At 34.2% G+C, this 22,154-nt stretch overlaps 2 protein-coding genes across 6 annotated transcripts; both read right to left on the reverse strand.

Moving 5' to 3' along the window:
* Positions 6,714 to 11,745, reverse strand: LOC109333315. 3 transcript variants are annotated; one of them, XM_019568734.1, is made up of 7 exons: positions 11,446 to 11,745; positions 10,166 to 11,177; positions 9,879 to 10,054; positions 7,995 to 8,031; positions 7,706 to 7,773; positions 7,064 to 7,614; positions 6,714 to 7,011 (listed from the first exon to the last, which is right to left on the reverse strand). In XM_019568734.1, the coding sequence occupies exons 1-6, from the start codon at positions 11,541 to 11,543 to the stop codon at positions 7,146 to 7,148; spliced, it is 1,860 nt and encodes a 619-aa protein (XP_019424279.1). In that variant the 5' UTR covers positions 11,544 to 11,745; the 3' UTR covers positions 6,714 to 7,011; positions 7,064 to 7,145. The 3 variants fall into 3 exon arrangements, with proteins under 3 accessions (XP_019424279.1, XP_019424278.1, XP_019424280.1); XM_019568735.1 differs by having other exon boundaries at positions 6,730 to 7,011; positions 9,879 to 10,018; positions 11,446 to 11,744; XM_019568733.1 differs by having other exon boundaries at positions 6,714 to 7,614; positions 9,879 to 10,066.
* On the reverse strand, positions 12,354 to 17,369 carry LOC109333314. 3 transcript variants are annotated; one of them, XM_019568731.1, is made up of 7 exons: positions 17,070 to 17,369; positions 15,790 to 16,801; positions 15,503 to 15,678; positions 13,619 to 13,655; positions 13,330 to 13,397; positions 12,688 to 13,238; positions 12,354 to 12,635 (listed from the first exon to the last, which is right to left on the reverse strand). In XM_019568731.1, exons 1-6 carry the CDS (start codon positions 17,165 to 17,167, stop codon positions 12,770 to 12,772), a joined length of 1,860 nt encoding a protein of 619 aa, XP_019424276.1. In that variant the 5' UTR covers positions 17,168 to 17,369; the 3' UTR covers positions 12,354 to 12,635; positions 12,688 to 12,769. The 3 variants fall into 3 exon arrangements, with proteins under 3 accessions (XP_019424276.1, XP_019424277.1, XP_019424274.1); XM_019568732.1 differs by having other exon boundaries at positions 15,503 to 15,642; positions 17,070 to 17,368; XM_019568729.1 differs by having other exon boundaries at positions 12,354 to 13,238; positions 15,503 to 15,690.

The raw sequence follows: 22,154 nt of genomic DNA on the forward strand, positions 1-22,154 counted from the left end.
GCATTATGTTGGGCTAGTGTGAAGAGGGATCCTGAGTCAATCTTATCTTTCTTCAAGTTTGTTTTTAATGTGCTTTCTGGCTCATCAATGCACTGATCCACGCCTGAATAGCAGTTGACATTGTTTGATCCTGTTGAATAGCTTGGGGGGAAGCCATACTTCTTGTAACACACATCAATGGTGTGCCCAGTCATTTGACAATATGTACATATTTTCTTGCCTCTTCCTCCTACAATAGTTCCAAATCTTGTCTGTGTGTTGAATCTTCCATTCGATGATCCTCTGATGTTTCTTCCCCTGCCTCTTTGTCTGATGTCATAGTTGTTACTGGACAGGTTGATAGAAAACCTTGGCTCTTCAACTAACATTTGCCTTTCTTGTTGGATCAATATTGAGAACACTTTGTGATGGGGAAAGTGGATCCATGAGCATAATTTGTGATCTCACTGAGGAGAATTGATCATTCAATCCTCTAAGAAAGCAGATTATATTTTCATTCTCTATATATGTCTTTATGGTAGGTATTAATGCACAGTGACACTTAACTTCACAGTAACAAGGTGGTATGGGCTTATAATTATCTAGTTGCTGCCATAATCCTTTCATCTGTGTGTAGAACTTGTCAATTGATGCATTTCCTTGTTTGATGGAATGCATTTCTCCAATGAGTTCTGAAATCTTGAAGATGTCGCCTTGGTGATATCTTTCCTTTCAATTATTCCAAATCTCTTGTGCACTGTCCATCCACAAAATGCTTTGCACAATGGATGGTTCTATTGACCTACTAAGCCATGATACTACTAGATTGTTGCATCTTTTCCAAATGGCATACATTTGGTCATGTAAAGGTGGTTTGGGCAATGTTCCGTCAATAAATTCCATCTTCTTTTTGGATTCTAAGGCCATGATCATGGCCCTTTACCAAGGATGGTAGTTTTCTCCATTCAATAATGAAGATACGATAATAGCTCCTGGATTTTCGTTGGGGTTCATGTAGTATGGACTTGTAGGGTCAAGAATTGGGTTTATAAGTTGATTAGCCATAGAGGAGGTAGGAGATCTGAGAATAGAAGATTGCAGGGATGCGATTGATAGAAAAGGTACTTACAAAGAAGGGAACCAGAGAGTTTTAGATTGCAGTGATTTGCGCAGCGTGATTCTTCAGGGTATATTGCTCTTGATACCATGTGAAATTCAGCATTCCATGGCTGAAACAAACAGATCGATATCCAGAAATGAATTGCAGCTAATTAGCCAAGTATAAAGGCTTCATAAAATGAGGAGCATTGAATTCAATGTATAACCTCTATGAATTAGATTCTTATTGATTGCTTTGATTACAAAGGGAGCAGAACATATATACTGCGAGGCCCTTATGCGGAAAATCAAGAAGACGAAAAGAAAAGAAAAGGTTGTCAAAACTGGAAAATAACAAACTTAACAGAAAACAGAATTTTAAAAGGTTTCTAAAAAAGGAAAGTTTTGTTGCTGAGTTGTGTAAGTGTTGATTTGCCTTGGGCTTGTTCTTGGGCTTATTATATCATTGTTAATTTCAACATTATTAGTTTCCTTAAATTAAGAAAAACAAAAATATCATTAAATTTGTCAATAATTCTATCATAATTATCAAGCTATCATTCATCAATGTTATTAAAGACCACAATTATTACTATCACCACACTTTCATCCTTACATTCACCACATTATTGCCTAATAAGACGTTTGTACTCTAAAATTACTTTAGAGGTTATTAGACGTTTGTACTCTAAAATTACTTTAGAGGTTCATTACTTTGAGTGAGTTGAGTTAAGTTTGGAGAAATCTATCTTTAAAATGATAAATATTCTCTAAATACCTATATTTTTATTTTCTACCTATTGAGCCATTGGTTAAGAGAAATTGAACTCCTTTCATATAATAAGGGTAAAGTGCAAGCTCCTCCTTTTACAAAATTGTAGTTTTTGTTTAGCATGGAAAACATAATGATAATAATAATAATAATATAACAACCTCACATGAAGGTATTTATTTTTTATTATAATTATTGAATGGTACTAATACAAACTCTAAATAATAGTAGTATTTGAGCTTAATGTACCATATATTCTATTGGTTAAGTCTCCTCCATTCAGCCTTTTTCGACCAAGTGTTCATGTCCGTACTATGATACAAACCATCCGATTGGACCACCCATTGGGAAAGACGACCTCCCTCATTGGAATCACGTGCAACAATAGAAGACCTCAACTTCATATATCTGACTTTACATTGCTCTCCAACGCCAGCATTCCACTTATAAGAACCACTAGTTGTTACTTCAAACCTTCCTCCTGTTGAACACTTAAAATGCACTTTCCTTGGACTAGGAGGAAGATTAATTTGGACCCTTATTTCATTTGTAGAAGCAGCCTCATTGATGCTATTCATGCCTTTGTTGAATTGATTCCCAGAATCAACAGAAGCATTACATAAAACAAGTGCAAGGAAGAGAGTGACATAGAATATGGGTGACATTTTTAATTTTCACAACACACAATGCAAACTTAGATGAGGGAAGGTTTGCATTTTGTTTGTAATATATATAGGAAAAATGTATTAAACCTCTCTTAAAATTTTGGTCACTCATAAATTGATACCATGAACTTTTAAATTATCGTAATTGATGCTTAAACTATTATAATTAATGACTAACTATGAACTAAACCAATTCGGAATTCGTTTAAACTCGACTCATAATATTTAGCTCGACAAATTTGGCTCATGAGCTAAGTGAACCGAATTTGCACAGGAAATTAAACCCATTACATAAATGAGTCAAACTTGAGCTGGATAAAATTTGACTCATTAGATTCATGAGCTAGATCGATTTATATATATATATATATATATATATATAGATTTGTTTCTACCCAAGTTAAGTTACATTAGTTACAATCGTTCTCATTCATTCATTTTCTTAAATCCAACAGATCAAATGGGTAAGTACAATTAGTTATTTAAGATTTCTCTTTTTCTCTCATCATTTATTGCACTCATCAATTTAGTATGTTAGATTTAAAAAATGAACGGTTGAGATTGAGTGTAACTTAACATGAGTGTAAACATATCATTCCTCTATACATATATATATATATATATATGTGTGTGTGTGTGTGTGTGTGATGCCTCAACCTTGTTAACTCAAGTGAGATTAGTTCTCATATAAAAACTGTGAAAACAATAAATTTGGTCCTTACAACCAATCGTGGATGGTTAGGATTAAGTTAGTTATTGGTCACATGATATCATGTGCATGAACTAAATGAGCCGACTTGCGCTGGAAATTGAACTCACTATATAAACGAGTCAAACTTGAGTTGGATACAATTCAACTCATTATGTTCATGAGCTAGATCAATTTATATATATATATATATATATATATATATATATAATATATATATATATATATATATATATTGATTGAATTAGTTATGTACATGTATCTTTTAATCTTGATCATTCAAATAAGATCCATGCACATGACTATCAATCTTTGATTGAACCATTAAATCTTATTTGAACGATCAAGATTAAAAGATTCATGCACATGACAATCAGTCTTTTTGGATCATTAGATCTTATTTGAATGATCAAGATTAAAATATACATGCAAATGATTATCATGTGACTAATAACTAACTTTTAATTCTAAAACCATCTATGATTAGTTATAAGTATATATGGCAAAATGGGCATTGCCCGCAGGCACGCCCGCATAGCTAGCATTTTTTTGCGGCAAGGCATACAAATTTTGCCCATTTGCTAGTTTTGCCCGCCAAGTTCGTGGGCATTTCTGTTGGGCATGCGGGCGCCCCGCGGGCGGTCCACAAACATAATTTGAGGAAAAAGTCCGTATGTTTTTAAATAAGTTATGATATGATGTGATTTTTAATCCCTAAATTTTTTTAATCTCATGTGATTTGTTAAACTTCATATAAAATATCAAAAAATTTGTTATTTTTTTATCTTCAATTAATTTATTTAATTTCATTTATTATATGAATTTTTATTTTTTTAATTATTCAACAATGTTCACGGGTCGCCCGCAAGCCGTTAGCCCGTTTTAAAACGGGCATAGCAATGATTTTTGTTCGTTAAACCAATGCGGGCATGCCGGCACCCACTTAAATTTTTGCGGACATTTGTGGATGCCTACTAAACGGGTCAGACGGTTCATTTTGTCATCTCTAGTTATAAGGCCTAGATTTATTGTTTTCACAATTTTTATATGAAAAGTGTCACCATTAAAGTAACTCCATATATATATTATATTTATGTTTATTATATTATATATTATTTTTATATTTTTATATATTATATATTATATTTAAATTTATATATATTATTTATATATTTATAAAATAATTTGTTTATTTTTATATGTTAAGAAATATAAAATAAGATGAAAAAAATCAAAACATCAATTATTCTCCAAATTCAAAATAACATTAATTATTCTTTTATGAAGTTTAGCTTTATCCTTGTTATTGTGAGGATATAACAAATAATTAATAAGAGAATAATTCAAAGCGTTATAGTTGGGATGCTTAAAATATATTATTGAATTAGTTTCATATTGTTTAGTATTGGAATAGAGTAGAGTAACAAATATTATTTATTGTACTCAAGTCCATTCTTATAATGTGCACTTGATAAAAGCACCAAATCCAAACACCCTATGGGCACTTGATCCTATGGGTATGTTAGAGTTTGTAATCTTTATTCTGTAATAATATCTTGGTAGCCGTTCAGCGCTCCTGGGGCCGTAGACACAATTGGCCGAACCTCGTTACCAAATTCTTTTGTTCCTTCTCGTCTATTTATTCTATGCACTTTATTTGATTGTTTGTGGCCAAGGCTGCACAACGATCGCTTCTGTTGTACCAACAGTTGATATCAGAACGAATTGATAGATGACCCTTAACTCAAGCGTCATATAATAGCTGAAGAGGGTGAAGGCATGATGCTTAGGCAGGGTGCGCCAAAGGTACTGTACAAGGATAAAGTAGATGAGTTGAAGGGGAATAAAACATGGCAGAAATGTGGTAGGGTGATATAAGTTGATCTAGGACCCTAGAAGTTAATATATTGGATTAGGGTCTAGGTGGAGATAGGGACTCATGTGTTGAGCTTGGCCATGAGACATGTGCTAACAATATCACTCTAGATGTTGAGAGAATGAAATCATTTGAGATGAGAAGTGAAATATCCTGATGGTGTGTCTGAGACGTTATAGTGAAAGATATTAATTGTTAGCATATCCGTAAAAGCATAGAGGCGCAAGATAACTTTGATGTAGTGTGTAACATGGGCATTGACTTTGATGCAATGTGTAACATGGACATTGATAGAGATGTAAGGTGTGACATGGGCATTGGCTTAGATGCAAGATGGGAATTGGCTTAGATGCAAAAATGTGACACAGACATTGATTAGCATTGATGTAAGGTGTATACTGTGAGTATACTCCTTATGGTGGAATATGATAGTTCTTTTGAACTATGATTGTTGGGGTAGACAATGGTGGTAACGACTAAGGCTTTTCAAGGAAGCTCCATGGTTCAGCTAGCTGAGTATTGAAGAAAGCAGTTGTTGATGAACTTTGGTGTAGAGGTTCCATAATATCGAAAGACTTTCTAGCAATAGGTGGCTATGCGGCATGTTCCATTAGATGGCGTTATGAGAAGGTGCACTAGAAGTTCAGAGAGTTAGACTCTTGGTAATATCATCAAGGATACTCGGAAATGCTAATGTTGAAGGGGAGAAGTTCTTATATGGAGTAGTTAAAGAGAATTAAGCATTGAGCAAGGTGGAGTTATATTCGCTAAGGTGGAAATTTCCTAAAGAGTGAGATGTTCATCTATTTCAATCAAGGTGGAGATTATTGAGGATGTCTAAAATATATTATTGTATTAGTCTCACATTGTCTAGTATGGTACAGAGTAGAGTAACCAATATTATATATTGTACTTAAGTCTCTTGTTAATGTGTCAGACAAAAACACTAAATAGAAACATGTCATGAGCACTTGGGCTCATGGGTGTGGTAGAGTTTGTATTCTCTAATAATATTTTGGTAGTCACTCAATGCTCCGAGGTATGTAGGCATAATTGGTTAAACCTCGTTACCAAATTCTCTTGTTTATTCTCGTCTATTTATTTATGCACTTTATTTGATTGTGTGTAGCTAATGTTGCACAATGATCGCTTCTGCTGTAACAAAAGTATGATAAACTAATAATAACAATTTTGTTAAAAAAAATAATGATTTCCCCAGATTTGTGTGAAACAACGTAGATAACACTTGTAAATGAACCAACTGAGTCGTATACTATATACATGTCAAGAGATTAGCACACACTGCTCGGTACCATAATTATATTAAATGGGCTAATACCATAATTAATTAAAAAACTAAATTATTTGGGAGATGTTTGTTCCAGTTGTTGTCAGTAGCATTTTTACAAAGATTAATCACATACGTAGTCAATGTAATGAAACCCCATAATCCGAAAAATAAACAATACATAAGATTCTCCATGCATAAAATAGAACATGAAAACATAGACTGAAATTGTTGACATCAAGTAGACTTCAGTTATTATATTGATTTACTGATAAAATTACTGACACTATGCTAATACTGTATTATCCTCCAATGCATATGAACAAAACACACACAAAAATTACTTTGACATTTGTATTTCATGATTCATAAATTATCCACATTTTCAAGGTAGCTGCAAGAAAAGTAAACTAAAAGGAACAATTTTAAGCTATGCTTCATGCTACAATGGCCTCATCAGGCAAAACATATTTTTGCTCCACCATATAGATTATAGAGCAAGTAAAAAAATTAGTTTAAGCAAACAATAAGGAGCAAGAAAAATACATGAAACATGGTGTTTGTATAGTGCAATCATCATAACTAATACTCCTCAACTAGCAACCAATCTAATCTTCATGGTTGTGAATGAGGGGAAAATAGTGAAAGCTATAGCCAGTCTATTAAGTGTTCTGCAATTCCACAATTTGCATGAATCCAGTGCTGACTCCATGAAATAGTCTCCATGAGTCACAACTTTCCACAAAATCATCAAAGACTTAATAACCATTTATCTGCGGCCTGGAGGTAGGGCTAACAAGCCGTGAAAAAGGCACTTGCATCCGGCCAATGTTCAGACCCCTTTGATCTGAAACCCTATCATTAACTTTTGGATCTGAGACAGATCTGGAGAATGCTTGGGCAAGCTCAACTGCTGAAGCTGCTCTACCGTAGCGCACACCAGCACCACCAGGAGATGATTTTGGCTCATTGACAGGCTTACGCCATGTCTCAGGTGATTTTGGCCTCTCAATGGCCTGTGGCCTATCGGTTTCCTTAACATTTCTCCTATTATCACCATGCCAATTCCTCTGTGCATGCACCCTCTCAGCGTCTACCCTTTGCTCCTTCCTTTCTGGTTTTCTGCCAGTCCCTTGATCATGAAGAACATCATCAGTTTTTTCACCATAACGAGTCTGGACTGAACGATCAGTAGGTTTCTCGGTTCTTAAAATATTATGTCCAACCCTTCGCACAACACATAATTTATTAGCAAAATCATATTCGGATCACCATTGGAGGAAACTGGAATTGCATACCCAAAAAAACAAGCCCATACCTATGTGAATGGTCAACTACATCATAACTGTTTATTGCAGCATCATCAACCCCTCGCTCCTTCAATACCTAAGGAAAGATTAGCAACATTATCAAGCTGTAAAAATGAAATGTAAGCCATAATTTACGGCATATGAAAATGGAAACTAAGACATTCTACCCAGGAGGAGGAAAAGGTTAACTGGAGATAATGAACTATGTGAAAATATTATCCCTGCCCACAACATTGAAAAAATAATAAAGCATAGATTGTAACTATATTTATGATATAAATGAATGAAGTAACTTACAAGTTCCCGAGGACGAGCACCACCAAATAATGCATTCCTGAATCATTTGCATCAGTTGTTCCATTAGTAAAGAGGAAGGCATGAATAATTTACCCAATAATCTTGCTGAAAGTAGTCCATGCTATTTCATATTTAGGCATTAACCAAAGACTATATATGATTAAGACATTACAAACTTTAACATACCCATTCCTTCACAACACTTCAAAATTAAAGCAAAAGCAGAACCTTTCAAATTGATAGGTCAGAAACACAGTAAACACGATTCCAGAATCCGAATAGATGCTAGTTTGTTAAAGAGATCAGGATATGTAAAGCAGGCCATCAATAGCAAAATTCTCATGATACCAGCCGTATTATGAGAATTATATTTGCAAAAACCACAACTTCCACAAGTGCCACATAACTGAATGAAACCGAAAAACCAACAACAACCAAACCTTATTTCACTAGGTGGGGTAACAAAAAATTAAGATCTAGTTTAAGAATTGAGAATGACAGTGTTTATTTATTCTTTAATTCCTTGGAATTGTTATTACGAACTCTGATTAAACAAGAAATTTGGACTTCAAGGGCCCATTTCCAATAATCCAATTCCAAGAATGAAACAAGCCCTAAGCCTACTCTTCATGAACCGTTGCAAAAAAATTTAATGCACTAAATACTAAATTTGAAAATGAACCATGAAAACAAAAACATTAAATTATTACTACTTATAAGACACATCCGTATTTTATATGCATAAATGTAATTCCATGGTTTCTTTTTCAAATTATCTTTAACAAATTAAGTCAATTTGTCAAAATGTCATGAACAGTAAACTTTATAGGTAAGGAACTTAGAAGGAGGCAAAAGAAATTGGATGGGCCCATCATGAATATGTTAGTTGATGAGCATTAAACTTTAAAATGCAGGGATAAACATTTTTTCAGTTTATATATAGAAGAATGCTAACTAAAGTGCTAGGTTCCATCCTCTTGTGTGCACGATAACAACTTCCACTTATTAAAATATCAATCTCCGATTCTTTAAAGCAAATATACCCTGTTGACATTTAAGGCACTTTGCTAGGGTCAAGTAACAAATCTAGTGAAGTGTTGGGACTATAATCATGTTTCCACCTTTTATCTCACCTCCCTACTTCTCTTTATCATCTTTGCAATTTAATGAGCAGACAGTTTTTGCTCCAAGATATATAGCCTAAAAACTAACAAAACCACAGACAAAATTGTAATTCCAGCTTAATGGATACCAAGAGAAAAAGAGAAGGGAAAAACACAGATTTTTTTACATGCACATAATTCCCTTTTTGTCTATAACTGACTATAAGATGTACTTCCACATCCATTATAGGAGCATGAGTGTTTATGCCTGGGTGGTTAAGTGTAGGAACTAGGAATCACTCTCCCTCTTCCTTCTTGATCATCGTAAACAGAGAAATGGAGTTTTAGCAAAGGTGAATCTCCTTTCTCAAACAGAAGACAGAACGCTTGAAACCTCTTGCCAACATGGCACATGAGCATTCTTCACTCTGCCAAGAGGCAAAGACAACCTAAGCCCCTTTATATTATTCATCATAATTAGTTTGTATTTAGTTTTGGACTTAACCGGACATGTGAAATGACCTGAAAAACCTATATGGACATTGAGTATTGAGATCAGGTTTTGAATGATTACTAATTAGCAGCCACTCTTTGAAATCATCACCAATCAGAATAAATTTTCTATGATTTGCCTGTGGAAGTAGGCCTACAGGCTACAGCTATGGCTCACTATAGGTTGAACCAGCTGGCAATGGTTCGCAGACAATATGCGCACACCCAGCACGAAAAAGATATATAGCATAGTTAAAAACTCCCCAACTTACTGTCTCATGCAACTAACCTCTCTCTTTCAGCATTTCCTTCCAACTGTTCAAGTGGCTGTGACCGAGGCTTCAAATTCAGCTTCAGGCGCTGTCCTGCCTCCTTCCCATTTTCATTTCCATTTGAGACAGGCTTCACCAAATTGGCATGGCCTTGCACCTGATAAACAATTTCAACATGGCTAGAGTCATTAACCTGACAATGTCCCCACCATGGAGCGAATAAAAGAATTCATAAAATGAACATATGAATCAATAAAAACAGTGTCCTGAATACATGAATCTCATAGTTTGGACATCTGAATACCTGTGCATTTTCTGTAACATATGGTTCTTTTCTTTCGAGTGGTTTCACCTTAGGTAGCAACTTTTGTTTAGGTCTCTCATTTGGTTCAGAAGGCACTGGGTGCTGCAACTCAGACCCACGGAGTTTGCCACCATTTTGAGCCAGCTGAACCCCGTTGGCATGATGAGCTATACTTCTTGGTCGTACTTCTGAATACTTAGGAATCCCATACCTTTCATAATCCAGTAGCTCGCTCCTACCACCTCGCATCAAGCTATCCATACCTAAATCCCTTTCAGCATGTCTTGCAAGCATTGCATCGTAATACTCCCTCTCACCCACTGCATCCTCCCTATTGTAGGCATTATAGCCATTAACACTGGCACATGGTCCATTCTCCACTTCGGAGGATCTAACCACCTCAGGATCTGTCTGATGATGAACTGCCTTTGACTGCCATCTACCAGACGACACCTTCTCAAGTGCACTTGCATTCTCTAACTTGGAAACAGCATTAGGACGAGACCAAGAAGACTGCTCGGGTTCAACACTACTTGCCGCCTCCTTCCTCATTGCCCATACATTTGTATGACCCCCACCACCAGCATTTCCATGCTCCATATTACTACTTTTACCTCCTACACTCTGAGAATTAACCCCTACATGAACCGCCTGAGTAAGCCTCGCTGAGTATGAATTAACTGTCCCGACATGAGACACTGGAGCCAATTGCCTGCCCAATGAACTCCCTCCCACTCCATACATGGGCTTCACGTCAACGCGAGAAGGCATTGCACGGATGCTATCATCCCTGGTTGTTCTCCGCGGAGCTGAACCGCCATCCAGCGGCTTTCGCTCATCCTCATCAAAATTCCTGCCAATCAAGGGTGTGTGTGGGAAAAACGGAGTCCTCTCATCATAATGCCTAATCGCTGGCGAAGTGTGTGGTCGAGACCAATGATCTGTCCTGCCCATCGGGGCTCCCCACGATGAAGACCGGTCATAACCAGAACGATCTGCGGTCCTCACAGTTCTGTGGAAAACCAATAATAAAGATAAATTAAACAAAATTAATAAGGATTACAAATTTCCATAATCAGATAAAGACCGATCAACTAAAAATAGTGATACAAAGCATACACAAACAGAAGCCATAGATCTGATTTCTAGTATTTTACTATTTTTCATCAAATGAGGTAAAATAAAAAACACCCATTTGCGAATAATCGAAGGTAAATGAAACAAACACAAAAAAGATTAGAAATTTAAATGAAATAGATAAAAGGGGTGTTTATGCTTACACGCCTGGAGCAGAAGGGAGAGGGAGATCAGAGGGAATAGAACCGCCATGGAAGTCCTTCAGCGTCATGGTGCTGCCATTGAGTTTCTTCTTCGACATTGTATCTTACCCTTCTCTCTCTTACCAAAAAATGAAGAAAGAAAAAAAAGAATGTTATATACTAAATTTCAGAGTTTGTTAGTTTAGTTGGTGAAGGTTTAGGATTTGTTAATAAAGGAGAGAGAAAAGGGGAGACCCCACGAGTGGGAATCCTTAGAGAAGGAACCAAACAAGGAACACGGTTGGCGATGGGTTTGGGTCGAATGATTTGATTTTAATAAAGCAAAAAAAACTATAAAAATTTAACCAACCTATATTCTATAAAAAATTATATTAAATTTAAATTATATATATATATATATATTATTAATTATGTATATATATGATAAAAAATAAAAAAATTAATTATATTTTTGACTAAAAATATATTATTACTCTATACACATTTGAATAGAGACACAAATTAGCATGCAGGACAAAAGTTCAGTTCAGTTCGGTTTTTTGTGCATTTTAGTGACAGAATCAAACACAAACACGTGATTTAGTTTCGCTCAATTAGTCACAAATTTAAATAGAAATCGAACCGAAACGCTATTGACTGGTGAAGTTCAATTTCACGGTTTTTCTATTATTTTTTATAAAAAATCTTGTATTAATTGAAAGTTCAAAATGTATTATAAGATATATTATTTGTCCATAAAAGGAAAAAGAATGATTCTCCATGCATAAAATAGAACATGAAAACATAGACTGAAATTGTTGACATCAAGTAGACTTCAGTTATTATATTGATTTACTGATAAAATTACTGACACTATGCTAATACTGTATTATCCTCCAATGCATATGAACAAAACACACACAAAAATTACTTTGACATTTGTATTTCATGATTCATAAATTATCCACATTTTCAAGGTAGCTGCAAGAAAAGTAAACTAAAAGGAACAATTTTAAGCTATGCTTCATGCTACAATGGCCTCATCAGGCAAAACATATTTTTGCTCCACCATATAGATTATAGAGCAAGTAAAAAAATTAGTTTAAGCAAACAATAAGGAGCAAGAAAAATACATGAAACATGGTGTTTGTATAGTGCAATCATCATAACTAATACTCCTCAACTAGCAACCAATCTAATCTTCATGGTTGTGAATGAGGGGAAAATAGTGAAAGCTATAGCCAGTCTATTAAGTGTTCTGCAATTCCACAATTTGCATGAATCCAGTGCTGACTCCATGAAATAGTCTCCATGAGTCACAACTTTCCACAAAATCATCAAAGACTTAATAACCATTTATCTGCGGCCTGGAGGTAGGGCTAACAAGCCGTGAAAAAGGCACTTGCATCCGGCCAATGTTCAGACCCCTTTGATCTGAAACCCTATCATTAACTTTTGGATCTGAGACAGATCTGGAGAATGCTTGGGCAAGCTCAACTGCTGAAGCTGCTCTACCGTAGCGCACACCAGCACCACCAGGAGATGATTTTGGCTCATTGACAGGCTTACGCCATGTCTCAGGTGATTTTGGCCTCTCAATGGCCTGTGGCCTATCGGTTTCCTTAACATTTCTCCTATTATCACCATGCCAATTCCTCTGTGCATGCACCCTCTCAGCGTCTACCCTTTGCTCCTTCCTTTCTGGTTTTCTGCCAGTCCCTTGATCATGAAGAACATCATCAGTTTTTTCACCATAACGAGTCTGGACTGAACGATCAGTAGGTTTCTCGGTTCTTAAAATATTATGTCCAACCCTTCGCACAACACATAATTTATTAGCAAAATCATATTCGGATCACCATTGGAGGAAACTGGAATTGCATACCCAAAAAAACAAGCCCATACCTATGTGAATGGTCAACTACATCATAACTGTTTATTGCAGCATCATCAACCCCTCGCTCCTTCAATACCTAAGGAAAGATTAGCAACATTATCAAGCTGTAAAAATGAAATGTAAGCCATAATTTACGGCATATGAAAATGGAAACTAAGACATTCTACCCAGGAGGAGGAAAAGGTTAACTGGAGATAATGAACTATGTGAAAATATTATCCCTGCCCACAACATTGAAAAAATAATAAAGCATAGATTGTAACTATATTTATGATATAAATGAATGAAGTAACTTACAAGTTCCCGAGGACGAGCACCACCAAATAATGCATTCCTGAATCATTTGCATCAGTTGTTCCATTAGTAAAGAGGAAGGCATGAATAATTTACCCAATAATCTTGCTGAAAGTAGTCCATGCTATTTCATATTTAGGCATTAACCAAAGACTATATATGATTAAGACATTACAAACTTTAACATACCCATTCCTTCACAACACTTCAAAATTAAAGCAAAAGCAGAACCTTTCAAATTGATAGGTCAGAAACACAGTAAACACGATTCCAGAATCCGAATAGATGCTAGTTTGTTAAAGAGATCAGGATATGTAAAGCAGGCCATCAATAGCAAAATTCTCATGATACCAGCCGTATTATGAGAATTATATTTGCAAAAACCACAACTTCCACAAGTGCCACATAACTGAATGAAACCGAAAAACCAACAACAACCAAACCTTATTTCACTAGGTGGGGTAACAAAAAATTAAGATCTAGTTTAAGAATTGAGAATGACAGTGTTTATTTATTCTTTAATTCCTTGGAATTGTTATTACGAACTCTGATTAAACAAGAAATTTGGACTTCAAGGGCCCATTTCCAATAATCCAATTCCAAGAATGAAACAAGCCCTAAGCCTACTCTTCATGAACCGTTGCAAAAAAATTTAATGCACTAAATACTAAATTTGAAAATGAACCATGAAAACAAAAACATTAAATTATTACTACTTATAAGACACATCCGTATTTTATATGCATAAATGTAATTCCATGGTTTCTTTTTCAAATTATCTTTAACAAATTAAGTCAATTTGTCAAAATGTCATGAACAGTAAACTTTATAGGTAAGGAACTTAGAAGGAGGCAAAAGAAATTGGATGGGCCCATCATGAATATGTTAGTTGATGAGCATTAAACTTTAAAATGCAGGGATAAACATTTTTTCAGTTTATATATAGAAGAATGCTAACTAAAGTGCTAGGTTCCATCCTCTTGTGTGCACGATAACAACTTCCACTTATTAAAATATCAATCTCCGATTCTTTAAAGCAAATATACCCTGTTGACATTTAAGGCACTTTGCTAGGGTCAAGTAACAAATCTAGTGAAGTGTTGGGACTATAATCATGTTTCCACCTTTTATCTCACCTCCCTACTTCTCTTTATCATCTTTGCAATTTAATGAGCAGACAGTTTTTGCTCCAAGATATATAGCCTAAAAACTAACAAAACCACAGACAAAATTGTAATTCCAGCTTAATGGATACCAAGAGAAAAAGAGAAGGGAAAAACACAGATTTTTTTACATGCACATAATTCCCTTTTTGTCTATAACTGACTATAAGATGTACTTCCACATCCATTATAGGAGCATGAGTGTTTATGCCTGGGTGGTTAAGTGTAGGAACTAGGAATCACTCTCCCTCTTCCTTCTTGATCATCGTAAACAGAGAAATGGAGTTTTAGCAAAGGTGAATCTCCTTTCTCAAACAGAAGACAGAACGCTTGAAACCTCTTGCCAACATGGCACATGAGCATTCTTCACTCTGCCAAGAGGCAAAGACAACCTAAGCCCCTTTATATTATTCATCATAATTAGTTTGTATTTAGTTTTGGACTTAACCGGACATGTGAAATGACCTGAAAAACCTATATGGACATTGAGTATTGAGATCAGGTTTTGAATGATTACTAATTAGCAGCCACTCTTTGAAATCATCACCAATCAGAATAAATTTTCTATGATTTGCCTGTGGAAGTAGGCCTACAGGCTACAGCTATGGCTCACTATAGGTTGAACCAGCTGGCAATGGTTCGCAGACAATATGCGCACACCCAGCACGAAAAAGATATATAGCATAGTTAAAAACTCCCCAACTTACTGTCTCATGCAACTAACCTCTCTCTTTCAGCATTTCCTTCCAACTGTTCAAGTGGCTGTGACCGAGGCTTCAAATTCAGCTTCAGGCGCTGTCCTGCCTCCTTCCCATTTTCATTTCCATTTGAGACAGGCTTCACCAAATTGGCATGGCCTTGCACCTGATAAACAATTTCAACATGGCTAGAGTCATTAACCTGACAATGTCCCCACCATGGAGCGAATAAAAGAATTCATAAAATGAACATATGAATCAATAAAAACAGTGTCCTGAATACATGAATCTCATAGTTTGGACATCTGAATACCTGTGCATTTTCTGTAACATATGGTTCTTTTCTTTCGAGTGGTTTCACCTTAGGTAGCAACTTTTGTTTAGGTCTCTCATTTGGTTCAGAAGGCACTGGGTGCTGCAACTCAGACCCACGGAGTTTGCCACCATTTTGAGCCAGCTGAACCCCGTTGGCATGATGAGCTATACTTCTTGGTCGTACTTCTGAATACTTAGGAATCCCATACCTTTCATAATCCAGTAGCTCGCTCCTACCACCTCGCATCAAGCTATCCATACCTAAATCCCTTTCAGCATGTCTTGCAAGCATTGCATCGTAATACTCCCTCTCACCCACTGCATCCTCCCTATTGTAGGCATTATAGCCATTAACACTGGCACATGGTCCATTCTCCACTTCGGAGGATCTAACCACCTCAGGATCTGTCTGATGATGAACTGCCTTTGACTGCCATCTACCAGACGACACCTTCTCAAGTGCACTTGCATTCTCTAACTTGGAAACAGCATTAGGACGAGACCAAGAAGACTGCTCGGGTTCAACACTACTTGCCGCCTCCTTCCTCATTGCCCATACATTTGTATGACCCCCACCACCAGCATTTCCATGCTCCATATTACTACTTTTACCTCCTACACTCTGAGAATTAACCCCTACATGAACCGCCTGAGTAAGCCTCGCTGAGTATGAATTAACTGTCCCGACATGAGACACTGGAGCCAATTGCCTGCCCAATGAACTCCCTCCCACTCCATACATGGGCTTCACGTCAACGCGAGAAGGCATTGCACGGATGCTATCATCCCTGGTTGTTCTCCGCGGAGCTGAACCGCCATCCAGCGGCTTTCGCTCATCCTCATCAAAATTCCTGCCAATCAAGGGTGTGTGTGGGAAAAACGGAGTCCTCTCATCATAATGCCTAATCGCTGGCGAAGTGTGTGGTCGAGACCAATGATCTGTCCTGCCCATCGGGGCTCCCCACGATGAAGACCGGTCATAACCAGAACGATCTGCGGTCCTCACAGTTCTGTGGAAAACCAATAATAAAGATAAATTAAACAAAATTAATAAGGATTACAAATTTCCATAATCAGATAAAGACCGATCAACTAAAAATAGTGATACAAAGCATACACAAACAGAAGCCATAGATCTGATTTCTAGTATTTTACTATTTTTCATCAAATGAGGTAAAATAAAAAACACCCATTTGCGAATAATCGAAGGTAAATGAAACAAACACAAAAAAGATTAGAAATTTAAATGAAATAGATAAAAGGGGTGTTTATGCTTACACGCCTGGAGCAGAAGGGAGAGGGAGATCAGAGGGAATAGAACCGCCATGGAAGTCCTTCAGCGTCATGGTGCTGCCATTGAGTTTCTTCTTCGACATTGTATCTTACCCTTCTCTCTCTTACCAAAAAATGAAGAAAGAAAAAAAAGAATGTTATATACTAAATTTCAGAGTTTGTTAGTTTAGTTGGTGAAGGTTTAGGATTTGTTAATAAAGGAGAGAGAAAAGGGGAGACCCCACGAGTGGGAATCCTTAGAGAAGGAACCAAACAAGGAACACGGTTGGCGATGGGTTTGGGTCGAATGATTTGATTTTAATAAAGCAAAAAAAACTATAAAAATTTAACCAACCTATATTCTATAAAAAATTATATTAAATTTAAATTATATATATATATATATATTATTAATTATGTATATATATGATAAAAAATAAAAAAATTAATTATATTTTTGACTAAAAATATATTATTACTCTATACACATTTGAATAGAGACACAAATTAGCATGCAGGACAAAAGTTCAGTTCAGTTCGGTTTTTTGTGCATTTTAGTGACAGAATCAAACACAAACACGTGATTTAGTTTCGCTCAATTAGTCACAAATTTAAATAGAAATCGAACCGAAACGCTATTGACTGGTGAAGTTCAATTTCACGGTTTTTCTATTATTTTTTATAAAAAATCTTGTATTAATTGAAAGTTCAAAATGTATTATAAGATATATTATTTGTCCATAAAAGGAAAAAGAATTACTACTATTATTATAAAAAATTATGAATCATATATAGATGAGTAAAAAAATTGAAACTCATAATTGTTTGTTAGTAACATATATAACAATTATGTAATTTAAGAAGAAAAAACGAAGTATTATTCTATATATAATAATACAATTCACACTTAGTAACATATATATCAATTAGTGACTTATATAACAATATAATTCATGATTAGTAATATACATCAATTAGTAAAATATATAATAGTTACATATATAATCTTATAATTCGTAATGAGTAACACATATAATAATACATGTATAATAATATATAGTATATATTAGTTTTTTATTTGGTACATGTGGGAAACAAAAAAAACTCAATACCATAAAAGTTAGCACATATGTTCCAAATCATTGAGATATTGAAAAACAATTTAGTAAGTAATAACATATATATTATTAACATAATAACAATTTAGTAACATATATAACACTACAATTCACACAAAATTAATAATTTAAGTCACAAAATTTGTTAAAGAATTTAAACAATAATAAAACATAATTATTTAGTATCTGTTTATTTAATATGTGGTTCAGCTTGATCCTAATAGTTCCTAAATTTCTAAAACCATCAACCGAATCGAACATAAATAGTTCCTTAAAACATAAGCGAACTAAATCGTGAAACAGAATTGAACCACATTTTGCGGTTTGGTTCGGTTCCAATGGTTTCATGGTTTAAACTGGAATCACTTTCACGGTTTCATGCTTAGGATAGAAGTTATGAACCCGGATGGTAATGGATACCCTTAATACCTGCAACAAGTTCGGTCAGTGTTTTTAAACTTGTGGGTGATTAGATTGAATATTTTTGAAACTGTGTTGAACATGTCTGGATCTATATATATATATATATATATATATATATAATAGCATAACTAAATATTTTTTTTGTTATACTTGTAATGTTATATTCTTAATTATGATGTAATGTCATGTTTATAACGGATGTGAGATACTTGATATACTTTATTGTCTTATTTTAAATTATGTTCTTTTAGTAAAAATATTTACGTTTAAGTGTCAAATCAATATTGTGTATTTGTAGTTTGACTATTGGTTGAAGTTGTACCCAATGCAAATAATATAACAATTAAAAACTGTAGTAATAGGAAGTGACTCATAGGTCGTTCCCCAAGGATTATCTTTCAAGCAAAGATTCAAACACCTTATACTCACACACATGAAGGTTTTTGTTGTTGAATTGTATGATCATAAAGCAATATAGAAACAACAAAATAAGTAGTGTAATAAAGTGAGTAAATACATTTGGTTCGTTTGTTCACAACTCAATCCCTGGTCACGAAAGATCAATATCAGATTCTAAACGTTAACTTCTGAATTTGTTGAGAATCAATTAACTAAGCGATAATCAATTCAAAGTTTCATAACCTAAACCTCTCTAACTAAGTGAAATCAGCATAAACATGAAACAATTAACAAATTCGCATGAACTAAGCATTCATGTACTAGAGTAAATGAACTAAGCAAAGATCAACTCACCGATTTCTAAACAATGGAATTAAGCAAACCATATTCAGAAAGAAGATAGCAGAAATCAACAATAAAGAAACTGAAAATGCATTAATAATAAAATCTCAAGAGTTGTGATACATTCCCAAAGGAATTTAGTCTAAAAATTTAGCCTTCTATGGTAGTGGAAGAGCAAAACCGAATTTTGGGAAGAAAAGCAAACCCTAGCAAAGCAAAGGGAAAAAGGAAATTGTGTAATGTAAAGTATAAAAGTGATAGATTGGAATGAGAGGGAATTCAGATTCTCTTAAGTAAAAACAGAAATGAATCATAAACAATGGTTTAAAACTCCAAATGAAGTTACAAATAAAAGTTCCTAAAAATAAAAATATAATTTTCACTTCATCACATATCCTTCACTTCTATAATGGCAAAAATGTTCTTGATGCCAAATATGACCTGAAAATAATAATAGATTTAATCAGGCCAAATAATCCCAAATTAATTGATAAAATAAGGCACCAAGATATATTAATCTTGATAAAATAAGGTTATGAATATTGTATAATATATTGCTCATCAACTGTGTTTTATAATTGTTATTATCATTTTTATTCTTATTTGGATTGTCTAAAATAACACACATGATTATAGGAAATACATGCACAAATTTATAACTTTTTGTAATTTTTTTAAGTATTTCCTAAATTTTCGAATACTCGTTCGGGTACCCAAGCCCAACAGGTACCTGCATGGATGTGGGTCCCAAAATGAGTTAATGAAGTATGTCTAGGTGTGCACTACCTTGTACCATCTAAGCTCATTATCATCCTACGTTTTTTTTACTAATTTTTTTTATAAAATATGTCATTTTGAGTTTAAAAAATTGTTAAAAAAAATTAAACCCAAAACAACATCGTTTTCGATTACTTTTTTTGAAAGAAAAACTTGTCAACGCTCTGGTGTGAACATCATATGTTTGACCATGTTAGCAATTAATGACACATGTAGGTCATACCGTTAATATTAATTGATAGATATGGATGGAATGACTAACTAACATGGTTTTACATTGAAATTGTTGGTGACTAAATTGATAGTTTAAAATTAATAGAAACTAAGTTGGTAAGATCGAAAAACAAGAGGGACCGAAATGAATAATTACCGTAATATTTAACATGTCCAATGGGTGCAAAGCTCAACCTACCCTCTAGAAAAATCTTTGATGAAATGAGCTAATCACAATTTTCATATCTTGTCCACCTAATAACTGCATACACGTAAGACATGCATTCTTTATTAATATTATCAATGCTACCCTTGGTCACTATGTAAATTATTATATAATGTTGTTAATCATTGAAGTGTTTATCAACATATATTTTTATAGACAAATGTTAGCATTTGTAGCGAGTGATACTCAAATTCTCAATCTCATTATCACTTCATTACTTAAACATTTCACCTTAATCACTTGATCACCTTGATTAAGATGTAATTTTCAACTTCTTATTTATTAGCATCATACATAAGATATATTTGAAATGAAAAAATAAAAAAAGAGTATTGGTATTAAATATTACCTACAACATTGCATTTTATTAAAATATACATTAGTGGTGATTGCTGAGTTAATAAAAAAAAGTATAATTAATATCAAGACAAAAGTTGTGATATAATAGAATATTTAGTAGATAACGATTGTCAATTGTCATATAAATGTTTTTTTACTAGCATCAACAATCCACAATATCAATGAGTTATTGGTAAATTGAATAAATAATTACATAAATGCGTTAATTTAGTGATATAAAATATTCTGTTATATCTCCAGAAAGATTAAAAGATTAATTTTTTGATTCCTTAGAATGACTATTATTAGGAAGAATAATCAGAAAGAGATTAATTTTTTACCCATAGTGTGAGAGGTTATTGTGAATAGTATAAAAAATTGAAAACCAAATGGTGTTGTGAATTTATACATGATCAATAATAAATGCCAATACACGTACAAGAAAATTATAAATTATTAACATATTTTAATATTTACTAAAAACACATTTTAAGGATATTGATCTCTACTCTAAACTAAAGATGAAGATCAAATATTACAAAAGAAAAAATGGGAAAAGTTGTCCATGAGGGTCATGTTAATTAGTAGAGTTGGAGAATATGTTAAGTGGTTAGAATTGATAGCTTAAGGAGTAAAGTGGTAAGGAAGTTGAAAATTCAAATTCCACTTAACACAAAAATTCAAACATACTAACATTTACCTATATAAAAAAATAAAAGATTTATGAGGGCGTGTTAAATATAATATGTTTGTTGAAATTCTGTTAGTTACACTTTCCACATAGCCATTAAAAAGATACAACATTTTCATTAGTCTTAGCATATATTTATAATGATTTTAAATTTTCTAACTCAACTCTCTTTTAAAAACTATTGGATTAAGACATCTTTTAGAAAGTAATAGTGTTTATCATTAAAGGTGAGCAATCTTATATAAAGATTGAAAATAGTTATGATATCATTATATAAATTGTGAAATATGATCCATACAACTATGTACATATGATGAATGTTAAAAGTTAATTAGTTGTTGTTCCATCCGGTTATTTCGGTGTCCTAACTGGTCGAGATGGTCGCATACTTGACCAAGTAAAGGTTGAGTACGATCGGTGAAAGAGCTTGTCCAGAAGTCACCCTTTTCATGGCCAGATATCCTATATCGGGTCTAGGACCACCCCTATGTGACACGCTGCCAATAACGCACTATCACGCCACCTTACAACCCCACCTTATACTTCCTGCCAACACGACAAGG

The sequence above is a fragment of the Lupinus angustifolius genome, chromosome LG18 (genome assembly GCF_001865875.1).
Source record: "Lupinus angustifolius cultivar Tanjil chromosome LG18, LupAngTanjil_v1.0, whole genome shotgun sequence".
Classification (NCBI taxonomy): Eukaryota; Viridiplantae; Streptophyta; class Magnoliopsida; order Fabales; family Fabaceae; genus Lupinus; species Lupinus angustifolius.

Excerpts from the sequence above, each read along its gene's own strand:
- LOC109333315 (XM_019568733.1), bottom strand. The coding sequence starts at position 11,543 with ATGTCGAAGAAGAAACTCAATGGCAGCACCATGACGCTGAAGGACTTC. Across the intron at positions 11,178-11,445 it reads CTCCCTTCTGCTCCAGGCGT|AACTGTGAGGACCGCAGATC; the intron begins GTAAGCATAAAC and ends GGTTTTCCACAG. Across the intron at positions 8,032-9,878 it reads GGAAATGCTGAAAGAGAGAG|GAATGCATTATTTGGTGGTG; the intron begins GTTAGTTGCATG and ends CAAATGATTCAG.
- LOC109333314 (XM_019568729.1), bottom strand. The coding sequence starts at position 17,167 with ATGTCGAAGAAGAAACTCAATGGCAGCACCATGACGCTGAAGGACTTC. Across the intron at positions 16,802-17,069 it reads CTCCCTTCTGCTCCAGGCGT|AACTGTGAGGACCGCAGATC; the intron begins GTAAGCATAAAC and ends GGTTTTCCACAG. Across the intron at positions 13,398-13,618 it reads GTGCTCGTCCTCGGGAACTT|GTATTGAAGGAGCGAGGGGT; the intron begins GTAAGTTACTTC and ends ATCTTTCCTTAG.